The following is a 25,553-nucleotide window of genomic DNA, read 5'->3' as shown; positions in this document are numbered from 1 at the left end:
ACTAGATTTCTATCACTGATAGCTTTTGAATACTTGAACTGTATTTTATATTGCTTTGGAGGGTAAAGGAAGGCAGATGTAGCAAGGTTAAGATTCATGTCTTAGGTCTTAAACCCTGGATCTTGACTAATTTAACAGGATTTTAAAATCCTGTTTTACTTGTGTTCAAGCCCTGGGGGAAGACTCTTAAAGAGGAATTTGAGTCCAGTTATAAAATAAGCTGCTCTAGAGCGCAGACAGGCAACTTTCATTCAACTGTTTCTAATTCAACTGTAAGTTGGAAAATGAGTAATGGATCTATTTGGAAAGCTTTCTCTTGAAAGGACTTAGACCTTTGTCTCATTATTCTCTGCTACAGAAAGGGAATTAAAAAAGCACAATTTAATTGTAAAATCGGAAAGGGGAACAGAGCAGTTGTTCTTCAGTGAAAGAACCTGGAGGAGGCCAGTTGTGAAGGGTGGGGTTGTGCTCATTCTGCACTAGCTGCTATGATACCTTCCTTGCCCTGATATCAATCCCTTTCTCTTGGTGTTGGCTGCCCTTCCTGCCCTGCCCCAAACTGTAGACTGTGGTGGAAGTGCTGTGAGAGACCTCTTTGCTGTGGTCTCAACACACAAACATACTGGTACTTCCAGCTTGTATTTCTGAAATGAATACTCTGCAAAGATGCTCTGGAAAGGTTCGAGTTGCTGTAATAAGGGCACACAACATGAGACCAGGTCAATCACCCACAAAGCCTTGTGATCAGTAAGGTGATCAGTCAGGTGCTGGCAAAGAGTGGGACAGTTGTGTTGTGAAGGCAGATGCTGGCCTCTGTTTTCTCAAAAAAGCCTGCCCTTGCCTCAAGGCAGGAAAAGGGCATTTTCCTCAGACTGCAAATCTAACCCTCCCTGCTTCACAGCTGTATAGACATATCTACTGTCTTTGAAGATTTTTGGCCAGACAAGAATCCCTGACTGACTCAAAACCTTTGGCTTTGGATTCTTCTACACTTTTTCACAGCATCTGTCATGGTTTTATTGGCAGATAGAAAATCATTGCTGCACTTAGATCTGAAAAAGCAGCTCATTTGTTGTATTCTCACTGTAAAAAGAGACTAATGGAAAAAGAATCTGAAAATTATGGAAAGAGAAGGGGTATTTTCCCATCCTGGAGATCTAAGGGTAATAAATTAATACTTATGCAAGGGTGAAAAAAAAAAAAGGAACCTAACAGCTGATTAAAAGAAGTGCCAGCATAATTTAGCTGGACTGGCTGAGTCATAGATCTTTTTTCTTATGGTGGTGCCTGGCAGCTCATAGTCAGATTGATTTTATTCCTTTAGTGGTAAATCCATGTCTCTTCAGTTCATATTAGCCCGCATCAGCCAGAAACGTGGAATAGAAGTTGTCAGCTCTGATGTGCCTTAGGGCTTCCTCCAAAGACAAACTTAAACGTTTTGACTCTGTTGCTAGATACAAGGCTGCCAGTTGTGGTGATGATGATGATGATGGTGACAAGGATGACGATAACAATAATGATAACAATGGTAATGGAGCAATTGCTTGTAACTGGATTTTGTGTTGGCAGTGTGAATCACACAAAGCCCATCCAATGGACAAAGAGGCAGACGATCATAGCAATGTTGGATGCCCGTCTCAATCTCACTGTCTAGAGGGGCAGAAAAATGTAAAAGAGAGTGACTGTGGCCAGGGAAATGGGACAAAATCCAAGACAAGGAGGGAATGCTGTGAGTTAGTGCAATCTTTGGATCACTCTTCAAAGACTGGTTGTCTGATGGAGCGCAGGCTTACAAGTTTAAAATTTCCTGTTCCATTAGACCTCCTGGAGTAAAGCTTGGTTGCACATGCTGCCTGCCTGCTGACATCAGTGAAGTCATGCTCCTTACCCAGTTCTGCCTCCCCTCTCTGAAGCAGTACTGTCTCCAGTGGTTCAATGGTGGCCACAGAGCAGCTTTCAAGTATATATACCACAATTTCTTAAATGGTGATGTGTGAGAACAATGAAAGCTGTTAGCTGTTACTCATTTTTCAAAGCCATTCAGTTCTTCACATCTATAAAATACTAGGAGGAGCTGGCTTTGAGTTTTATAATTACAGGCTAATTTAGGCTGGAAGGGATCTATGGAGTCATCTGGCCCTACCTACTGCACAAAGCACAGCCAAAGATTTCGAGTTGCTCAGGGCTTATACAGTCAAGTTACGGATATTTCCCTGGTGATCCTTCTGGGTCCCTGTTTCAGGATCTTACCAGCTTTATGGAAAAAAAAAAAAATTATTTCCTAGTGCCTAATTAGAATTACCTGCATTACAGCTTGTGCATGTTGCCTCTTGTCCTATCACCCTGCCCTTCTGAGATGTGCCAGCTTCCATCTTCTCGGTAATCTCCCACTGGGGTGTTCAGACAGCGGTAAGATTCCCTTGCACTGACTCTTATCCAGGCTGAACAGTTCCAGCTCCTGCCACGTCTCCTTGTGTGTGTCCTATGCTCCAGCATCTGACTGTCTTGGTGGTCCTGTTGGACTTGTTCCACTAAGTCTGTATCTATCTTATACTGGGGAGCCTTGAACTAAACACAGCACACAGGAGGTGGCCTCACTATTGGTAAACAGAGAGGAACAGTCACTTTTCTCAAGCTTAAGGGTATACTCTTACTAACACAGCCCAGCATGTAGCTGGCCTTATTCACCAAAAGGACTTCTTTGGGTATGTGTCATTGACTTGCTGGGTAGCTTGTAGTTGTAGCTTAGTAGTTGTAGTTTAATGAATTGCTTAGAACTGGTTTTGCAAAGAATTTCACTCATTTTACTCCAATGAATTTAGTGTTGGCAGCCGTGTTCATTGCCTTTGTGAACCTGAACCCATTCATCTTCTTCGGAAGCCTGTGCCTAAAGGCAGAGGTAGACAGTGGTGTTCCCAACTTTTTTCCTCAGCTTGTCTTTTTCCTCCTTTATTCTCACTATCCCTTTGGTGACATCAGAGACATGCTGGCCTTTTCCAACTCTGTTTAGTAGCAGCTATGACTTCAGTAACAAATCTCTGGGGCTTTGGATCCCCTATTGGCCTTAGCCAGTGCTGTGAACTGTCCTGAAGCAGATGTCTTAGCTGCCTTGTCCCTTTCCCTTGCTATGACAGTGGCCTCTACTCACACTGACCTAACTATGCAGTTGCCCTCTTCTAGTGCTCATGGTGTGAGATCAAGACCTGATCAGGTCTGTCTGGGGAAAATACTTGTACAGTTCATGGCTTTGTAAAGTTAAACTGCTGGGAGGAGCCTGAGAAACTACAACCTGGTATCCTTTGCAGGGCAGAAAATATCCAAGAGTGTGTGTTACCCTTCCCATTATTTATTTCTGGGAGGTAGGGGGGGCTGATGCAAATATTCCCCCTGAATTGGTTTTCTAAATAAAATTTTCTCATTCCTTAGTAATCTCAAGTGGGTTTCTTATAGCCAGTGAAATTTTTTTTTCTGAGGATCTCTTTCATTTTTGCTTTGTTTTCATGTTTTGAATGTTTCTTTAAATTGAGTTTCTTTATTGGCTAAGGTTCAAGAATGGAATGCCTGAAATGTAAAAATCCTATATTTATTAAAATCCTGTTTTTCAAATGAAAGAATAATTCCATTCCACAGAAATACCAGCAAATGAAAACTCAAACCCAGGAAACACAGAAATCTCAGAAAGCATTGTGACTTTTTCTTGAATTCTCTTGAGACTGGTGGGAATGCAGAGAGAGAGTGAGGTAGCAAGAGCATGAGGCTGATCACACGAGCTGTTTGTACTTTTCGTATTTGTTATCACAGTGGCTGCCTCATCACTCCTGGAAGATCCTCTCTCTTTCTCTCTCTTCTGCCAATACAGCAGGCTTGCAGAAGTGAGGAGTGGAGTACAACCACAAAAATGAGATGTGGGTTGCTTGCCAGTTGTACAGATCGCTACAGGTGGAAATGCTTTTATGCCAAAATCAACTTTGTAATAATAAACTGTAGGTGTTCAGCATCACTTATGAGGACATTAGCACCTTGTTAAATTAACCTGAGAGCATGCTGCACTGGAATATGACTATTTGATAATGTATTCTTGGGTTGAAGCTCTGGATTGTCTTCTGCCTTTAGGGAAAAGGTCAGGCCAGCCTCTCTCCAGGTGGGCAGCAGAGATTAATGCTGCCATCTGCTGCAGCTGGGAGTGCTGATAAATGGGTGGCTGCTCAGGCTAAGTAGTCTGTGTGTATATGCTGTAACCGGTGCTTCTGCTCCTGCTTGGACTCAGACTCACCAGTGTTGTGGTAGTTTGCTGCTTTTCAGTGACACAAGTGAGCAGCTCCCTGAGCCCTCTTTGCCTACATGGATATACTAGAGTTCAGAAGGGTGGTGAAAAACTGGCAAAGCATGTCAGTGAGTCCAAATTTGTGTTTGATTTTCCTTCAAATGCCAAGATTGAAACCGCTGAGACCATTGTAATTCTTGTAATTTGTTTCTGCTGGAACCCCTTGAGGACTTCTTTGTAGTGGCCTTGGGAAGCCCAGAAGATATGCCATAATGGGAGTTCTTAGTGCTGGCAATGGCTTTCTATGATATGTAGCATATACTTGTAAGTCTTCTCTGTTTCATGTACTTTATGTAGCCAGTGGGGTCAGCTGCAGTCTGTAGCCTTGTTCTTTTTAATCTGTCAAACATTTACTTTGAATTTCTGGTTTAGTTAACAGCTTTGCTTGCTTATTCTTCAATCTTTGAGGTCACTTTTGACTTTATAGTTACTGCTCTATTCAGTTTGGTGAAAGCTTCCTGCTGATGGTGAATAATCTATCTGCTTACATTCATTAGAAACCAGTGTAAATACTTGCAACTTTAGAAGGGCCTTGCTGTTATCAAGGAGCGTAATGCTTATCCTTTGTTACAGTTCAGTAATTGTAGAGACAGAACAGGAGGAAACAATATTATATAGTTGGAAGTAAATAAGCACCAAGGGGAGAAGTGAGATCTTTTCGAGATAATGGTAAGAAGAGTTTGCCAAAAATATTTCCAATGGCTTTGAACTGCAGGCTAGTTAAGTGTGCTTCATATCTGGAGATCAAACATGAGTGAATAAGGTAATCAACATGAAAGAATCAGTTCATTTTGGCAAAAGTTTCAGGGGCGAGACACTGCCCTGACCCAACTCAGTGTGTGCCTTGGGATTTCAGCACAGGGGCTTATTAGCAGCCTTCAGATTAGTAGCAGCCTTGGATGGCCAAAAGCAGAAGTCTAAAATTAGAAATGCTAACTATACTTCTCCTTTCAAAAAAAAAAAAAAAAAGCCATTTCAGCGCTGACCCTTTGTTGACACCGTTCCAAGTGGACAAACTGAGCATGCTTCAGTTCATAGCTATTGTCTTGGAAAATGCTCAGAGATGTAAAAGGTACTTCATTGTCCTGAAGCACTTCTCAGGAGGGCTCAGAAATCATGTCTCCACTTTGTAAGCAGGTAAAAAATATTCAGTGAGCTAATACTGCCTGCGGAATCCTTTGACCTGGATAATGCTGCTGTGCCCTCTGCAGAGAATCATCCATTTGTTTTTGCAAAGTGGAGCTCTTTGTGATGGAGTCTGTGTGGGTGCTGGGGACACAGGCACTTCCCAGTGCTGCTCAGCCTCTACTTTCTTGGTTCCTCCAGTTATACCTCAATGTCTGAGCTGGATCTGGAGACCCAGCTACTCCACACTATCACCTTCACAGATGCCTTGCTTCTGGACTAAAACTGCTGGAAAACACAGTTGCTTGAAGCCATGCTGGAAGCAACAGTATTTGTTGAGTGTCTGCCATAGCAGGGTTTTGGGGGGAGTCGCCTGGTGATGGGCAGTAAAGTCAGGGCTTGTCAATGAGGCTTCCTACTGTGCCCTTCTGCTAGGGGAACATAAAGCAGAACTTTGAGATCCTGTCACTCCTCTGGCCTTGGAGATCATGAGTCCTACAAGAGATAATGTGTGCAGCCTGACGAGTGAGAAGGATTGGTGAACCTAGATGGCCATGTCTAGCATCTAGCACACAGAGATATTAAAAATTTTAAAACAGAAAGAAAACCTAAAGACTGGAGAACCATTGTATTCTGACCATTCCTGAAATGATGATGATCCATCTTAAACCAGAAACCATTTATTCTTAGCCCTGTTTAAATTGCATTTCATGCAATGTATGTTGGTCACATGCCGGAGCCCAAAAATCAAATCTGCTTTTACCACTTGTGTTGCAGGAGCACTTGGGTGTGAGAAATCCAGGTTCTTTTTTTCCTGTGGTCTACATCCCCTTAAGAAGCAATTTGAGAGCATAAACATCTCTTCTTTGAAGAGCGGAAAAAACCCTTTAGTAGAAAATCTGTAATCGGAGCAATGCTTATTTGGAGAGAGAGCAAAATCTGTTGAGATGTTTTGAGTGGCTGGAACTGTTAACATACATGGCAGAGGGAGATATTTACTAGGTTTGAGCAAGGATAAGGGGTAAATATGGAAATTCATCCAGGAGAAATAAAAAAGACAATAGGTCAGTCAGTCAAAGGGGCTGTAGTGAAGAGTGGGAACAGCTTTATATAATGTTTGTCTAGTTGATAGCATCATCTACTATATAAGTAACCATCTATGTGAACATTTTATTATTTTCTATACACATTTTCCACAGCTGGCAAGCGTATTTGTTTGCATATCTATAAACCAATCTGCAAATACTGCTCTCAAGTTACCCGTGTGTCAGAATTATAAATGCACACTATTACAAGTTTATTTGTAACATAATCCGTATGAGCCCAGTTATATGTCTAGTTTTGTGGCTTATTTTTTGACAGTGTAGATAAGTTTCTTTCCTTGGTACTATTTCAATTTTCGTGTTTTTATTTTTGGGGAGCGGGAATGGCCAGAGCATCATCTAGTGCACCCTGCTGGCCATATACAGCTTCTCAAAGTCTGAGGGCCTTGCTGGCTTGAGTAGTTTGAAAAACTTCATATTCTTTTAATGTGTTAGAAAATACTGTTTTCTGTAGAACAGTGCAGGTTTAGAGGGGGTATTTAAATCAGGCTGCTTATGATTCAGGAAAGATGTTACCAACAAGGCTATGGGCTATTCAAGATACTTCTCTTTTTGTTTTTCCTTTTGTAAATCCCTCTCTCTGAGTGTCTCAGTTTCTTTCTCAGGTTCTGCAGATATTGTAACGTACCTCATTTTTCCACCTGATCTTCCCAGATTTAAAAGACTTACCTTTTCTTGGTCTCAATTTATTTCCTGTATTGGAATTATAATTTTGGAAGTCTTGTATAATTTTTTATAATAACTAGTTTGCTTATGATGCTATGAGATCCCTTAAAACCAAATTTCAGTAGTGAAAAAGGTTTGAGTTTGAAGCCTTTCATTAAAAAGGGGCTATTAAGTTATAATAAAAACTTCTTACTTGTAGATTTTTGTTTACAGTTTAAAACAAATAAGTTCTTCAAATTCAAGCTTTTGTGCCTGCTGTTTAGGGAGGCAGGGTTCTGGATCTTTGAGCCTAAGCTTCTTTGTTGGTCTAAGGAGAAAAACCAAAAATCAACATTTTCTCAAATTCCACCATTATTAATGTGGATATTCTAACAACTGTCTTAATTGTTCTCTAACAAATCTCTTAAGTGGTCTCCATAAAATAATATTAAAACAGTTGTGGCACTTTAAAATAAGACAACTATTTTGAGTGGCAAATATCAAACACTATTGAACTGACGTCAGTGTGTTAGCCATGTTTTTTCCAGTTCTTTTTGCATTTGTTACAGCTCTCCCCTAAGGAGTGGAGGGATGCCAGAATCCTGCTTTTTAGTGCTGAGTGTGGGACCAGAGCTTTTGCTGGTATTGGGCTATTCTGTTAGTGCCACAGCTGTAGTCTGACACTAAAAGAAGCATAAGTGCCTCAGAAATGGCTTCCTTGTTGAAGGTGAATGTTGCTCTACTTTTTGCAGAGTTAGTATAAATCCTTGCATTACACTGGAACTCCTACCTGTTGTTAGTATGGTAGGAAATGGAATGAGGGCTGCAAAACATGGAAACAACTGATGTGTCCTTCAGGTGTGGTGACATCTGGCTGGACTTTTGCCACCCGTTCATGAAGGCTCACTGGTTGCTTCATGGCAGCCTAACATACTTCACACCATGATTGGGCGTTTTGGACACTTGAGAGATGTACATCAGTATCAGCAAAACCACACGAGTAAATCTTTGCAAGAGTGTTATCCTTTGAACTCAAGGGGATATTTTTGAATGTCATTGTAACTAAATACAGAAAATTGCACATTGGAAGGATTCATAATGAACATTTTTAAAAACTAGTTTTATTCTGAGTTTTTGCTGATGCTGTATGAAATAGTCAGGTTGACTTCATGTCTTATTGAAAGTGCCTTGTTGAAAATTCTGCCCTCAAAGTAATCTTCATAGGAGAATGAATGTGAATAGTTGAAGTGTAGTCATACTTTCTAGGCTCATATTTTGCTTATCTGCTTTGGTGAAGACATACGTACTTCTTTTGCATCTCGGAAAGATATCGTAATGCTTCAAAGGAGAATTAGGGGGTTCTTGATCTGATTTTTCTGCTGAATTTAATTTGGTTAATTATTTCAACTTCAATAAAATGCATTATTCTTCATTTCCTGTCCTAACATGCAATGCAGAGTTCACTGCATTGATACTACATAAACAGCAGTGTTTCATACTACAGGTAGATATGATTTTGGAGCCCTTGAGGTAGAAAGCATAATATATGTATAAAATGATATCATCTGCTCAGTAAAAGTTTAAGCAGAATAACATCAATAAACAGTAAAAGGAATAGCAAATACTTAGCATTTTCCACTGTATTACTTCTCATTAAAGGCATAAATATTGTCAGAGTGGGGAAAATCTGAAAATAGAGAAAGGATTGTTTTCACTGGTCAAACTTGAGAGTTGTTTTCCTGATGAATAGCATAAGTTAATGATTCCCATCTGGTTTTGACCCACGAGCAGTGATGCTGAACAGTGATATTGCTATAGCTGAGGTCACAGTTTCTTAGTCTAAGGTTTAATATTTTTGTATGCCATGACTTGGACCGGTATTGGCAGGTATGATGGGTAGCGTACCGTTTGCTCTGCAGAGCTGGAGATTGCTGCTGTAAGCAACTGCTTTTGATGCTTTTACTCTACATAGGGTATAGGAAGGAAATTTGAATGTATGATGGCCCAAGTTTGCTTTCAGCATTTTCCCTATTGTAACTGAAATTATATATCTATGGTTGTAAATTCAAAGAGGGAAAATATCTGTAATTGGTGGAAAGTGGGTCTGATTGCACCTTCAACAAAAATAAACCAATGCATGTGGGCAAAGCACAGAACAAGTGGCTACTTACACAAACATGCTTTAGAAATTGTCCTGGTAATTGACATTAATCGTTCTGATGCCATAGTTAAGTGGCATTATTTGATGCCCTCACTCATATTGCATGCAACTGGAGAGCCAACCCAAACAGAACAAAATGGAGAAGCTTAAAATGGTAAATGAAGCTACCTATCCAGTGCCAAGGTAACACCTTAGTCCCAGATGGCTTCAGTGGGCTTTCAAATCACTGCATCCAGTTTCTTTGTTAATATGGACTCTTCTAGCATTGTAACTTAAATTTTGCCAGACCAAGCAGTCTGAGAGGTAGCCCCCTTTGGTGAAGGATGATAATGACCAAGGGAAAAATGTCTTGAGAATCAGAGCAGCTAAGGAGAGCCCAGAGAGCCGTGTGAGTGGTGTGCAGGGGTGAAAACGGGGTAAGGAAGGAAGGACTAAACAATAAAGAGGAACGAGGCTTAAGACAGCTAAACTACATTTGATGCACTGCAGAAGTATACTGTCTTTTGATCACATAGGTATTTTCTGTGAGATTTTTTAAAATCTTCTACTACTTGCCAATCATTTTTCTAGAAAAGATGGAGTTCAGTAAACATGAAAATACCCACCACTCTGTGGGATGTCAGGTTCATTTAGCTGCAACTCAGAAATTTCAAATGGTTTCAGTTGGTAATTGCAAACAGCAATTTCCTCATTGTCTCACCCAAAGGTGATGCAGAAGTTTGAAATCTTGTGCCTACTGTGAGTATCAGAAACACCAATTTCATCTTGATTTCTCTCCAGTATCACCTACTTCCTGCAAAATCTGGAAGCCTTGCATTTACCACTTCAAATTCTCTGCCAAGTTCCTTTCAAATATTTTTTTGCTCCATTTTTGTCTCACACGTTTATTATATGGTGACAAATGCAGTTTTCTTCTGACACCACATAATAGATGTGTGAAACACACACACATGTTCTAGTAAAAGACTGCTCTTTATTTCCTGGCTCCAGTTGCAAAACATGAGTCAGGGTTAGAAAGGTTGTACCTCTGTCAGAGATGTGTAATCCACATCCTCAAAATTCCCTAGCTTTTGCTACAGTAGTGGTGAAAAATGGAAAATCTTGTTCTTCTATTCCTATACTGTTTCTTCCTCCCCAAGCATATCTTTTCTTCATTTTCTAATCACCATTCCCTTTCATTGATTACATTTACTCACTTCAGAGGGTGTCAGTAACAGGAAAAAAATAATTCCTAGAACAAGAATATCAGCATTCTGACTGCTGGAAATACAGCAGCCTTAGAGAACATATACTCACACTATTTTCTGGCTTTAATGCAGAGCAGAAACATTATTAGTCCCTTTGCTGTGAATTCCAGGCATTGTTTTCTCTGCATCAAGTGATATCCGATGTTCTGCTGTGTAATTTTAGGTAATGACCAAATAGCCTTTCAACAAGTCTCTGCTGACATAACATACCATATCTGTTTTTATCAGCTTTAAGTGTTCTGTAAACTTCTGTAGTGTGTAGGGTGCCTCGGTGAAATACGAAACCAGCAGATCTTTTGTGCACTAAGGTGGAATAACCCCCATGTTAGAAGTTAAAACAAAACCAAGCAAACAAGCAAGCAAAAAGAGAAAACTGAACACATTATCACTTCCTACAGGATCCAAATAGGCTAGGAATTTCACATGGCAGGCAGTTATTCTGCAGTTACCCATGGGTGATTGAAAGCAGCAGGAACTATGGTGCTTCCAAAAAACGGGGATTTGTATTGATTTTGTTTTTCTAAACCATTTTATCCCATAAGGTCCTAGTAGTTGGGTTGCTCCTGAGTAGAATGACAAATAACTGGGTGACATGCTGTGAAAAATTTTGAAAATGAGAAAGGCTATCCCATTTTCCAAACAGAGCAGAAACAACAGTAATTCCATTAGGCAAGATGGAACAGACAATTAAACTGGGCATGCTTTTAATTTTGAAGCTAACCAGATAACTGATGCTTTTTTCAAAAGTAATGACTATTGAAGTGATTCTTTTAAAGTGAAGCACAACCACTGTTTTCCTTACTAAAATTAAAGCATTTACCTTATACAAAGTATAAGAAATGTTACCTGTTGCCTCCACCATTCCTTCTAGGATTACAACAATTTCTAGCTCCTCTTTGGGCAACTGGGCTTTGGAAATCTCCCAGAAAGGACTCTGCTGGTTAATTTCATGGCTGATGATCAGTGGTGAAACCAAAAAGAGACGATCATCCCCTGTGTAATAACCTACGTTGATATCTGTCTGGTTGAGTGGTATAAATTCCCCCTCCTTTGTCTGTTTGGATTTGATCAACTTGGCTCGTATTGATGCCTCTACAATGTGTGAATTCCTAAGGTCTCCTACTCGGAACATCAGACACAGCTTTCCATCCCGCATGGAAATAACTGCGTTTGTAGAAAAAACCAAGGTTTCTGCCCTCTTCTTGGGTTGGGATATTTTCACAAACATGCAGCCAACCATGAAAGCGTTGACGATAGAACCTAAAACAGACTGCACTAAAAGCAGAATAATTCCCTCGGGACACTTGTCCGTGATGACCCGGTAACCATACCCAATGGTGGTTTCTGTCTCGATTGAGAATAAAAAGGCTGAGACAAACCCATTGAGGTTGCTGACGCATGGGGTCCACGTGCTGTCCCCTATGTGATCCATATCTCCTCGCATGTAGGCAATTAGCCACCATATCATTCCAAAGAAGAGCCAGGTCACAGTGTAAACCATGACAAAAATCAACAGGTTGAACCTCCACTTGAGATCGACTAAGGTAGTGAAGATGTCAGTCAAGTAACGATAAGTCTCTCTGACATTCCCATGGTGGACGTTGCATTTCCCATCTTTCCTAACATACCTCTGGATTTTTCTCTTGGCACAATCTTTATTTATATTTTTTGGCAGATCCTCTCTAGCTTGTTTGGGCAACTTTGGCTGATGAATAGCGACAGGGCTCTCTATGTCCTGCTCCATTGAGTCTTCTTCCAGTACGTTAGCTGCCATGAAAAACAAACAAGAAAAAGGCAGGCGTTATTTTTCTTATTATTTCTCTATGTCAACACACAGCTTCTTTTGGTAGTACCGGCATTGCTAGTAATTAGCTAGTAATCAATAAAATTATTACCCTCATTCTTTGCTCACCTACTGAATGCACAACAGAAAAGCCAAATGATGCCAAGCATCCTCAATTTATTGCTAAATAGAAATACTATGAAGGAAATGTCTCATTTCCTATCTATTAGGTCATCCTTTCTACACCCATATTTAAATTCTGCAAGATGTGTTTAAGCAGATCTTTCTTCCCCCCCCCTTAACAGTTTAATATATGAGATTTCTTATGCACCAAGTAAGATCTTCTAGGAGATAGCAGATATAAATGAGGAAATGGATTCACTTGGGGGCTTTAGCCAACAAGATGAGCAGAGAAAATGAACAATTGTTGAGCTGTTTTTTCTATCAATTGCAAATATAAAATAAGAAGTTTATAAAAAAAACAAGAAACATCAGTTTTAAGAAAGAACAATCCTACTCTTGTTGGAGGAAAGGCAGGCTCCAGAGTAATATATAACAAGAGCAATTCAAGCACATTTCCATAGAAAATCAATGTCTTGCTGATACTGAGACAGGGAATTGTGTGTCCTTCTCCCAGCAATGTAAAACATAGAGTACTTCATAACGTGATTTCATTTTAATTCAGTGTGCCTGTGGCCTTTGATTCAAATGTACCTTTTTCTCTAACTGTGTGGGCCTAAACAGCATTCCTCTGTAAGTGTCTTTACAAGTATTTAGAACCTCAAAATGCCTGTAACTGCGTTTCTTTTTAACTTTAGTTTCCCAGCATTTTGAGATAAATAGCTTCATTATCTTTATGTGCAAGAAAAAAAAAGAGCATACTGGGGAGGAGAGTGGTTTAATCAAATGTGTTTTGCATGAAGCTGAGGACATGGGGAGGTCTGGAGTAACTGCTGCCTTTTACTGGAAAACCTTCTGCTCTCTAGGACTTGCTCCTGCAGGAATTTCAGCTCCTGAACTCCTAATTTTTTCCTTTCTGGCTAACTGCTTCTGCCACCAGGCTGTGAAGGGAAAAAGCTTCTGCTGGTTCCGCCTAGATGCTTGACTCTGAATATAGCGACACTGATATGATGTTGTACCATCGGTTTATGGAGATGCTCCTCCTGAGCAGTCAGGGCTTTGACCTGTGTGTTGTCAGTGCTGTGAGTGGCGACCTTCAAGCAGAAAGCTGTGAGCAAGCAACCTTGGTTGGGAAGTACTTCATTTCCCCAAGAGCTGGTTGCCTCTTGCCTGGCTGGGAAATGGAGGCATAAACCCATCAAAGCTCCTGCTTGACACAGCAGTCCTGTCTCTGGCACTGGAGAGGCTTGAGTGTGTCCACCTGGCACTGCCCTGGGCAGTAGAGCGAAATGCTTTTGCATGGAGGAGCTCAGGGGAAGCCTGAGCTCTGGTCCAGAGGGTTACACGAGGAGTGCTTTTGGTGGGTCAGTATAGCCTAAAGAACATTTTAGTCTCTGACTCTTAGAGATCTGTGCTACATAGCAGATCACCTGTGAAGTATTATAGCACCTGTAGCTTTTTCAAGATGTGTGGGCTCATCCCTGTGGAGAAAGATCACGGACCCTTGTAAAGTTTTAGGGATGACTGAAATACTCAGGAAAAAAGAAAGTGTTGAAAACTGGTTGTTTTTCTTGGCTAGCTCCATTGACAGCCAAGCTTCTCTTCAGCCCACAGCCTTTTCTGTGTTGCAAGAAGGGCTCTGGCCTGACTCTCTTAACAGTAGCATTAAAACTTGATAGCAGTACTGTGTTTTAAGACTGTGTGCTCCATCCTGTGTCATCTCTTCAGTCTGCTGCTGCCTCTAAATAGAGCATTATTCAGGCTGATGGTAGTGACAGAGCTGGAAGTTGTGTCACAAGGCAGTCAGTTCTGAATGAACTTAACCCAGTTCGTGACAGTGTGCCTACTTGCATTATCACTAATGCTATATAATGCATGACGAAATCAACACAGTAAAAAGACATTGCAGGAACCTTGTGAGGCAGACTTAAACCAAAGTCAGAAAATTTGAAGTTAAGGCTTCACACTTTACGCTTAACTCTCTATTGTGCCTAAGGGGATTTCAGTCCACAGGAGCTATCACATCACGCAGTAATAGACCCCTCAAATAATTATGAACAGCCTATGAAGGCTCTGGCTTTTGAGACCTGAATGGACTGTATGTTGGACTAGTAATGCTGGTTTAATGTGGTTCATTAAAACATTTGAATGTTTTACTTTACCCTCCCAGTTAGAGCCTAGCATGAACTCAGAGACAGGGTGCAAGCATCCCCTGTTGCTTTTGAGAATATACCTTACTTGTAACCTTGCTGTTAAAGCCAACCATATACTAGACCTCCCTGTCTGAGCATCTCTTACCAGAAACAGAAAAGCGTACTAAAAACCATAGCAGGGCTGAGAGGGGACACAGATGCTGGTTTTATTACTGGCATTAGGAGAAATCTGAAGGGACATGCCCATGCAGGGATGCCTACCAGTCACGTGCTGCACAAGTGTAGCCTGCTTTTCATGCAGCATATATTTCCTATAGAAGTACTTCCTAACAGCGAAGCACCTTTTTATTCATACAATGAATTTTACTGATGCTTTCAAAATGTTTTGTCTTGATTTCAAGCCCTTGTGCATTGCAACCAACCTTTCCCGTCTTTCACAGTACATGAGCTGACCCATAGAGAGAGGTAAGGGCCACATTTTCTCAAGTGGCCATAGGTTTTGTAGCAGGAGCAAGGAGCTGCTGTGCTCTCCAGCACATGGTGGTGGGCCGTCACTGTAAACAGGCTTCAGAGACCTGCCCCTTCCAACCTGGAAGGAGTTTTCTTAACCCTGAGAGGTCACACCAGAGCTGACTGCCGTCTGGGTATACAAGAGAGCAGCTTTCGACAACCAAAACCAGTGACTACATTTAACCAAAGTCTCTCTCAGTACAGCATCTTGCTAGCACATGTTAATCTCCCTGGGGGCATCTGACCATTTCATAAACTCTTCAGGCTCTTTCCAGTGCTGTCATTTCCTAACTCTGAAGCAGCCTCTGAGAGGGAAAATCAAGGTCAAGTTTTTAGTCTTTCTCTTTACGCAAGACTCTGTTTTACTTTTTTCCTCACCTAAGTTATCCTGCTGTGCGACTCAACAAATACCTCTATGGGGAGGTCTCTAGATCAGAGTCACGGCCTGTCACCGTCTCCTGGTCTGAGTTCTCACTCCAGAGGAACCTTGGGAGCAGCAGTTTCTGAAAAAAGTGATCCAAGGATTGTGCATCTGTGTGTTTCCATGGAAATGCCTGATGAATAAGTTTTAAACACATGGCAGGATCCCTGTTCACCACTAAGACTGAGGAACGGCTACATATTGTCAATGCCTTTGCCACAAAACACTTCAACTAATTATATTTTTGCTTGATATAAAACCAATTAGCTTATGCTGTTTATATAATTTAATTTTCTTTTCAGTTATATAATGGCTGTCATGGTTCCAGGAACAGAGGATAGCAGCTATCTCACTTGAGAGCTATTTTTACTCTCTTTGCTTTTCTTCATGACAAAAATATATACATAATATTAACCTGCACTGAAAAAAATTAAAAGAGATACCAAAGAAAAAGTCCCTAGTTTGGAACAGTTACCTCTCTCCCAACAAACATTTTGTGTGTTTGAACACACAGGTCAGGTAGAAATACGGTGCCAATTTAGGCCAATGTAGACTATTCTGATCAAAGCATTTGCTTCAGTGAGTCTTTTAGTCAAATGTTTATATGATGTATGAGATTTTAGTGACTTATTTTCCAACAAATCAAAAGGAGTGCTCCTATATAAGCCCCTGAATAGTTCACTTGTGTTTATCATAGCAGTATGTACTGGCTATGGCTATATTAACAAATTGAATGTGCCCAGGCCTATTCTTCAGCATGGAGGCTAAATGGAGGGATGCAGCCCACACTTATTATTGAACGTCTGTTGTTTTCAAAGCAGGGTAGTCTCATACAATCTGCTTATTAGGAATAGTCTGAGTCCCATGCTAACACCTGAAATGTAGCCAGAAATAGAGTGTACTAAGTTCTGCACTGGTCAAAACCATGCCAGGAGCTTTTCTAGGAATTTTACCCCACAGGGTGTTGCGTGCCAGTGCATGGGAACATTTTATTTTCCAGTAAAGATGGAACCAGTGTTGTGGCCCTGGTGTTGTCTGTTCCAGAACAGCATTGTACAGGCACAATCCAGTGTTTCCAAGCACATATTTTTATTTAGAGTCTGTCAAATAGCACGAGTCCAGTGTCAACACAAACCATGAAACGCAGAGAAGATGCTCTCATGACTTCCATGGCTCTGAATGTAACATATTGTTATAATCGAAAAGTAATCATTTTATCATTGACATTGTGATTTTTTTGTACTTTGGTAGTGCTTCAGAAATCTTGTCATCGTACTGTACAAATATAAAAGCAAAAGGATGTATTTAAAGGGCAAACGTGTCTGATTTAAATACTTGCAGCCTGTTTTCATTGTATACTGTATTAGAGTTGTAGGATGATCTGCAAAATAATTAGGATTTTCAACATAGAATATTGCATTTTATAACTGACCTTTTCATAGCAGAAACTGATATAGAGTTCAGTGAATGTTTCGCTGTACTTTAGTAGACTGATTTTATCTCTTGTAACACAGTTGTGAGTGGCTTGTATACAAATTCACTGAAAATTCACTAAAAAAATATAATTATAATCTACAAATTGTTCTCAAGGGCTTTATTGCGCATATAAAAACGTCAAGCAGACATCATTTTGACTGTGATTTCTGACTGCATGCATGTCATACCCCACTTTCCTGATAGGATGAGTTTAACTTTTTAGTTACTTGTATGTTTGCATTTGTAAGATCTGAGCTTGCCTTTTAGAATCATAGAATAGAATCATAGAATAGTTAGGGTTGGAAAGGACCTTAAGATCATAAAGTTCCAACCCCCGTGCCATGGGCAGGGACACCTCACACTAAAACATATCACTGTTTTGTGAACTGTCTTCAGTATTCACCTCTCATTTGCTGTGATTACAAGCCTCCCTGACATTGAACTCATCTGTGGAATATTTGGCAGTACCATGTGGCTGTTTCTGTTCCCTGGTGTCTCTAAGAAGTTGTCAGGCTTTGACATCAGGAGAAGGCAGCATAGCACAAGACATTTTCTGCATTGTTTATTACTGTTTTAAGTCTGTGTCTTTCTGTTTCTTTTCTTGCTTGTGATGCAAGGAGAAGTCGGAGAGAGATCGCAGACGGGTGGGTTCTGAAATGCTTTGCCTGAACTCTGGCTGGTATTAGTCACTGTTTCCGAGATTTCTAAAATCTTACGTCTGATGAGCACTGAGGGCACAGGAGCAGATATTCTTAGAATAGAGGGGGATTTGCCTGTTTGATGAACACAGCCTGTATCACTCTCAGTGAGACCAGGTAATCCATACTGCAAGACACCGTGTACTACCACTAGATATGAGGAGAAAGAGTCTTGTTTACATAAGAAAAATGGAGTCTTTTTTGACCAGCTAACAACTGTAAGCAGTCATTATCACAAAATGCAGGTTTTCTTCTGAAAAAGAAAGAAATTAAGATCTGCTCCTGTGATGTTGAAATCAATACAAGATTATCTATTCACTTGTCTGGGAATATCGTCTAGTCCTCATTTTGAAATGTTGAAATGTTCAATCAACACTGACTTGGTAAATTTCTTCAAGAGCCAAATTACTTATTTGCACCCATAGAATCATAAATATAATTTCAGAGAGAGCATGCGTGTGATTTAAATTTATTTCAGAAGCAGTTTTCACTAGAAAAGAAATGCAAATTGAAGTATGTTTCTGATTAGAAAAGAGGCTGTAAAGATGATACCTTTTTTCACCCTACCTGCTTCATCGTTGCCTTCTAACCCAACTTGATAAAAGCAATGTTCTACTATTTTAATTCTTTTCTTTTAGTTTTTAATCCTGTATAGCTGCAAAAAATCAGCTTGGGTACATTTTGCCTCTATGCAGTACAAACATATCCATTCATTTCTGATTCTTGGCCCTTTTATTATGAAGGGTGGAAAAGGAAACTGATACGTGAACTAAAAAAATCCACAACTCCGTTTTTGGTAGTCATTTAACCTTGTAGTTTTTGTCTTGAATTCTAACCAATTTTGCTACAGAATTTACCACTGAAGGCTCCAGGATGCCATTTTTACCTTTAGCTTTGCTAAACCTAGCTTCGTTTGAAGCACAGGGAAGTCAAAACAGCCTCAGCTTTGTTACATATATGGAGCAGTGTAAAAAGGCTACACATTCTGGTCGTGCAAAGATGTGGAGACAGTTAATTATCAACGTCTTTGCCTTCCTATAAGCTGAGGATCTCAAACTGGGTTATGAAACTTGTTTATTACCTGAAATCTGACTGCTTGGAGTCAATGTTAATTCAGAGCCATCCCTAGTGCAAATGCCTGTCATCAAAAATAGATTTCTAGAATAAGGAGAGTTCGCTGCTTGCATCTGATTAGTCTAGATATAAATGATATTTGCTGGAGATTTGGCTTCCAGAAAACCTCAAGAGGTTCAGAGCAGGTAGGGCTTCTCTTGAAAGCCTATGTTTTTGAGGTCAGCATACATGTTACTCATTCACTCTCTTATGTGTGTGGTGACTGTGACTGATGTTCAGAGTGTTTGGGAGGGAGCCAGTTAAGTGCAGTCTAGATGCTATTCTTTTGAGCAGAATCAGCATTTGTATGGGCTATTGCTGATATTGCACATGTACTTTGACTTGTGCCATGTTCTTACTCATCATATTCCTCTGTACAAGTAATCTCTGTCACTAGCTATATGTTAAATTAAGAATATCTTCCAATCCCTTATGGCAGATAGTCTATCACCCTTGTCTAGTGCTCACTACTTCTTCACGCTCCACCTCCTCACTTTTTTTCTCATCAGAAAGGCCACAAAAAAAAGGTGTTTTCACCTTAAGCAGGTAATGAATAAGAAAGTCTGAGTATGACAAACCAGAAGAGCTACAAAAAGGAAAGTAACAGATTCTCCACGCAGTTCCAGATAATGTTGAACAAGGGAGATTAAGTTCAACATTATGGTGGAAGCAACGGTTACACTGAAAATCATGACCTACGAGTGGAAGACTAGATAATGGAGGACTACCAGAAAGACAGAATGAAGACTCCTGACCATGGTAAGTGTGCAATACTGGCAGTAAAATCAAAGACTCTCTCATACAATTACTCATAGCAGTGTACAAAGAAGTCAAAGAGGTACTCTATCTCTTTTGAAAAAAGTGAGACCTCAGCCTTTTGCTATAATGCTCTTATCCTATTCACAACCAAGGCAGAAAACAGCTTCCTCAGATGCACTGTTTCTTCTGAGAAGCTGAGAAAGATAAAAAGGATGCATTTTTTGCACTTGGAAAATGCATAATATTGTCTCTTCTGCTGCAAGCAGTGGACAAGGTCAGTGCCAGAGACAGCCCAGGTGTCCCACCCTGAGTCATCACATCCAGCAACATTAGACCTTGGCTCATGTCTAGTATTTCCATGTGGCAAAACTACTGACAACTGCTGTAGTAGGGATAATAGGGATCATTAATGATTCACAGTGTTGACAGGCCTTAATAGCTGCAAATACTGGCCACGTGCTTGCTTTCTGGTGCCTCTGCATCAGATATACGTCTCCCTGAGTTGCTGTAACATGTCATTGTCTGATGTGCCCCTGAGAGATTTCTTTTTGCAGTTACTCAACTCCAGGTATTTCTGCCAGTTACTGTCATGTGTACTAAGCAAAAACCTTTTACTTGTCAGTTGCACCATTTCTTCAGATATTTACCAAGATCTCAGCTTTTCATCTCTATGGGAAGTACCAGGAAAATAAGACAGCATGAAGGAAATATACTCACCTGAGTGTTATCAGTTTTAAACTGGTTTACACACTCTAACTGCTAGAAATAAAAAATAAATAGATTTTCAACCTGCTTAAAATCAGAGAATATTTTGGGTTGGAAGGGACCTCTAAAGGTCTCTTGACAACCTCCCTGCTCAGCACAGGACTAACTTCAAAGTTAGATTACATTGCTCAAAGCAAGGATGGGAGTTTCCACAGCCTCTCTGGGCCCTGATAGATGCTGTACCTCTAGCATTAAGAACTTTTGGGGCTTTTTGGTTATATACTATTGGAACTTCCATCACTGCACCTTGTTCCCATTGCTCCTTGCTTTGCCCCATGCACCTGTGAGAAGAGTATGACTTCTCTTCGGCTTTTCTTTTTCATCTGAGCTGTTGACTTACAGCCTTCCAGGACAGTTGTGTGAGGCCTGGTTAAATTCTGGTTCCTCCACATATTTCCTTCATTGATTACTTCGAAAAAAGAGTATTCTCAAGTTTTACAGGAAGAGATAAAGAGAATCAGGTCCTTCTTCACATGTTTTATTTCTGTTTGGTTATTTTTTTCCCCATTAAAATTTTCCCAACTGAAAACTCTGGAAACAAAAATTAGCTATCAGCTGACCCTTTCTTATAGATAATACTGACTCATTTAATTCTGCACCTGTAATGTCACTGGCATCAAGAGAATGCTTCTGGTTGTTTCTGGAAGCTGAAGTGTAAATAGGAGCTTGGCTGGCCTGTCCAGTGCTGATAATCTGTACTGCTAAATGTTAGCAGGCTACAAGCCCTGGCTTCACATCATGTCAGCTAATGTTCTGAGACAATACATGGGAATGATTTGGGACAACATGTGCCAGGCTCTGCTCCCATTAGGCAACATGGATAAGATTGCATCAGGTTTGGCTTCTTTCACTGTCATTTGCCCAATGTATCAGCAGACCCTGCTTCCTCAGACCTCTCCACAGGCCCTCATGCCGCCTCTGTGTCAAGCAAAGTGCACCACAGACCTTATGTTATTTCAGATAATTTGAAGTGGAAAAAAAAAATACTGTCAGTATACTTACTATGCCTTAAAACCAAGAGACATAAAGTCTACACAAGACTCAGGGCCATGTGCTCTGTGAAATGGTGTGGACATCCTGTGCCATTTTCTCTCAAGGATGCAGACCAGTCCCTGGCCTGGTTTTATTTAGAATTGTAGATGCAGTCAGATAGGTGACGGGCATGTTGCATATTCCAGTATGTGAAAAGTTTACAGATCAAGGCAGGAAACTGTTGCCTTTGTCAAAGTCTATCTGTCCAGTTATGTCACTAGAAAGGAGAGAACTAGACCCTCACAGAAGAAGTTGATACCACCTGTTTTCCCACTTTCATGTTGGCAGAAGAAGAAAGCCCTTTTTTCTCCTTACTGTTTCCTATGCCAACTCTATTCCCGTTCTTTTTAGCTCCCCTTTCTGAAGTAAGGTTGGCTTTACTTGAATCTTCCTCCTTGGGATAGACAAATACAATTTTTGCCTGCATTGCTGAACAACCTGGAGACAACTTTGTGTCTGAATATTCATAGAGCTCCTTGAGCAGGTGTTGGAACCATCTTGACTAATGCACTGACATACTCTGACAGCTTGCTTTGCTTTGATCAATGAACTATCATAAATTTAAGGCATAAGAAAAATGGAGAAGGATATTTTTGTCAGAAAGGAAGGACTTGAATCAATCAATATGCTGTACCAGTCAACTAAAGCCAGTAACTTACGTAACAGAGTAAGCCTGAATACCAAGCACAAGAACTTCTAGTACTTACCTAGAGAAATGAGCAGAAGATGCTATATATTGATATTGATCTTGTACCTGATCAGTTTAAGGTTAGGGGATCTGAGATAACTTTGAGTCCTTACTTCTTCTCTGCAAAACATCACCTAAACCGAGTAAAATTTCCCTAGGTCAAGATGGTCATTCACTGTGGAAACCACCTGTCAATGGTGCTCTGGGTAGTGTGTGTGTGTGTGTGTGTGTGTGTATGTGTACTACAATGCAAAGTAGCACACACACACCCAGGCACCCAGGAGCCTGTCTCTCTTCATGACTGTTACTTTGCAGATGATTTTGCCCATTGGCAGTTTTCTTGTGAAGCAAAAGGCTTTGGGGGAGCAGTTTGAATACCACTGGTACAGACAAGGCATTTAAGCTAGAAAGAACTATCACTTGCTATGTCTGCTTTTTTTAAATCAAGAAATATGACTGCAGAGAACAGAGCAACTTTGAAGTACGGATACCTGATTCCTCCTACCGCTCAATTCTAAAAAGAAGAATGAAAAAAATGTCACAAACTTCCTTCCTTAAATTATGCTTCCCCACTCAGTTTACATGCAGCTGCACACCAAACAGGTTGCCCTCAGGTCACAGATATTACCTAAGTGTATTTATTAGTTTTTCTTCTGCTATTGCATAAAGTTGCATGAAGCTACAGAAGAAGCTGAGAAGACTGGAGAAATTGAAACAGACAAGGACTATTTTTTTTAGGGTTGTTGTTTTTTTTTTTCACCGGGTAATAGAAATTTATTTCTTGAAAACTTCTTTGCAGTCAAAGGAGGATTCCAGTGGCTTTTACTTCTGAGCAATGCATGTCAGAAAAGTAAGGCACTCTTCTCTTCTGAAAATCTGTCAGGATTTTAACTTTTGCACACATTTTTGAGAAGAAAAATTACTACATTTTTTCTGATAGATGTTGTTTCACATTTCTGTGATTGCTGCCATTTGTCATAGTGGTGACTTGGTGGATGTACACAGTTTTCTGTCATTTGAGGTGAATGACATTGTCTATTTGGCTTAACATACAAAACCAAGCTCCTACATTCAAACATTGCCTCAAAGACAGCAACGTCTTAGAGACCAGGCAATTATCCCTCTTACAATTATTTAGTTTATCAGAACAGCTGTCATGTTCTTTCCATCCCACTCCTCTTCCATTTCTTACTGCAGATGATACTGGGATTCTGGCTGCTTTCTTTAAGCTAAATAATTAGGTCATCACTAGCTTCTTCCCCTTTTCCTGCCAAAAGAAGTCACAGTGAAATAGAAGGACCTACTTTCTTGCTACTGACTTCCCATTTTTACTTTGTGCATTTTATAGACTGTAGAGAAAAAAAATAACTGAGAAATAAGGCTAGAAGTGACATTTAAAAAGACATTTAGAAAAAATAAATATTTCAAAACCTCCATAATTACAGCTGGATCAATGTTTTGTTTCAGGTTGTGGTATTTTGATAACCTGAAAAAGTACAGAACAGTACTTTAGCCACGTTTCCTAAGGAAATGTGCCTTATCCATCGCTCTGTCTGGCCTCCACCCAATCACGTTTGAAACTTTGGCTGATATTTAGGTTTTTAGATTTCTTTGAGATCTTCAGTTAGATTCTGAAAGGTAGGCATAGCAGCATTTGATGGTGTGTGGATGTCTCAGAAACGCTAAATTCCTACCAGTGTTGTGAAAACAGACTGAATTAACCACACTGTCAGGTGCTAACGAATCTATATAACAGGGAGCTGCTAGAAATGTTTCTTCTTCATGAGCGCTGCTTCTCCCAAAGCTACAGTCAAATATTTTTTCAAATAGCTATTCCACTCAATGTCCCTGTGAAGTATTTTCAAAAAATTTGCTCCTGTTTTATGTAGAGCCTGAAGGGTTGTGTGCTTTTATTTCCAGGCAGTGAGACTGCAGCTACAGGCTGGATCTCCCTAATGCTCATATCTGATAGAAAAAATTCCACATTCAGCAACAGGTTTGTATAAGTCAGAGCTTGTGGCTTTGTGTACAAAGCAAATTGAATGCAAAAAACCAAAACTGACTCAACTACTTCTTTTCAGTTTTTTTTTCCACCAATAAATTTTTTAGTTGAATTGAAACAAAAGATTGAGAGAACATGTGTCTGGTTTCGTTCAATCCAGATTTTTTTCTTAATCTTTGTTGAATTTGAAAGAAAAAACAATATAACCTTTCTGCAATAAGTATCAGCTATACAGTATTTATACCCATCTACATATAAACTTGTTAAAATACGTATTCAGGCAAGTACGATATAAGACCCAGCATGACTAAAAATTGAAGTGAAAACCACAAAAAATTTTTCCATGTCAACAAATAGCAACGTTTTGTCGTGAAATAAACAATTCAGTGGTATCTAAACTACCATTTAATGTTATTTCACTTAAACTACATAATAAATAGGTCTATAAATTTGTTCAAAAAGAAGAATCAAAGACATTGCTGTGAAATTGCTGTAATTGCTATTATCTTTTTCTATAGGGAAATAGGTAACAACAAAAGTACTCTAACCACTGAAACATTTTATAAATTGCATTCAATTTAACTAACAAAATTTCCAAAATGCTGTCTGAAGGAAAAGACATTCGATTTCAGGCTTTCAAAAATGGGATATTTTGTCTATGAAATATTGAAGTTTAGGAGCTTTTAGCAACAGATTGAGAATTTAAATTTTCACAGTAAAATTTTACCTAGCTTTAGGAAGCAAAGTTGTTTGAAAGGATAACCTCAAAATTGAGGGCTTATATGAAAGACTTTGTAATGTCTATTTTGGGTGACATAGGGGTTTTATTTGTTTTTCTTTCTTCTTAAAAAATATGTAAAAGTCTTTTTGATTTGCTTTTCATTTTTTTCTAAATTTTTTTCTGATATGAAAATAACCCATCATTCACCAGGATTGTCCCATGCACAAGTCACTAGGTCACCAGTTTCCTCTCTGAAAGTAAAATACTTTGAGAGGTAACCAGAACCTTTCCGAAAGAGTAGGAAGACTTGACTGCTGAGCTCTCATTTATCACTCCTGGCTAGTTTACAGTATCCAGTTTCTGCAAATATGTTACAAGGTCTTCATGTCATTTGATTTTTAATGTAGAGTTTCATACAAAAAATACTACTTTGGATTTAAATTTTCCTTCAACAGTATGTATGGAACTTATCAGAACAGGCTGAACTGGTATTAAGTTTTTTAAATAATTGACTTTTTAGATGGTACGTTAGCCTTCAGATAGCAGAGCCCATATATCCTTATTGGAGCTAGCAAAGCTCAGCATGAGCACAAATAATTCAAAGCTTTCATAGCATTTAGAATCTTGAGAGAGAATAGTAGTTCTGCTTTTCATGTATCTCCTGATCTGCATAGGGAGAAAATCTATCCCTGAAAGGTATGAGCTAT

The 25,553-nt window shown here is 39.7% G+C and overlaps 1 protein-coding gene across 2 annotated transcripts in view; it reads right to left on the bottom strand.

Moving 5' to 3' along the window:
• KCNJ6 (potassium inwardly rectifying channel subfamily J member 6) overlaps nt 1–25,553 on the bottom strand; it is a 178,176-nt gene that overhangs the window by 30,822 nt on the left and 121,801 nt on the right. For both annotated transcript variants that reach the window (XM_057428715.1, XM_057428717.1), the window contains one exon: nt 11,452–12,372. In XM_057428715.1, coding sequence (XP_057284698.1) covers nt 11,452–12,372 — 921 coding nt within the window. The remainder of the gene's footprint in view (nt 1–11,451; nt 12,373–25,553) is intronic.

Source organism: Pezoporus wallicus, unplaced genomic scaffold, assembly GCF_028554395.1.
Source record: "Pezoporus wallicus isolate ANWC-B61680 ecotype Strahan unplaced genomic scaffold, APGP_CSIRO_Pwel_v1 contig_8746, whole genome shotgun sequence".
Lineage (NCBI taxonomy): Eukaryota > Metazoa > Chordata > Aves > Psittaciformes > Psittacidae > Pezoporus > Pezoporus wallicus.
Note: the sequence above shows the minus strand (reverse complement) of the source record. Positions and strands in the feature narration are given on the sequence as shown.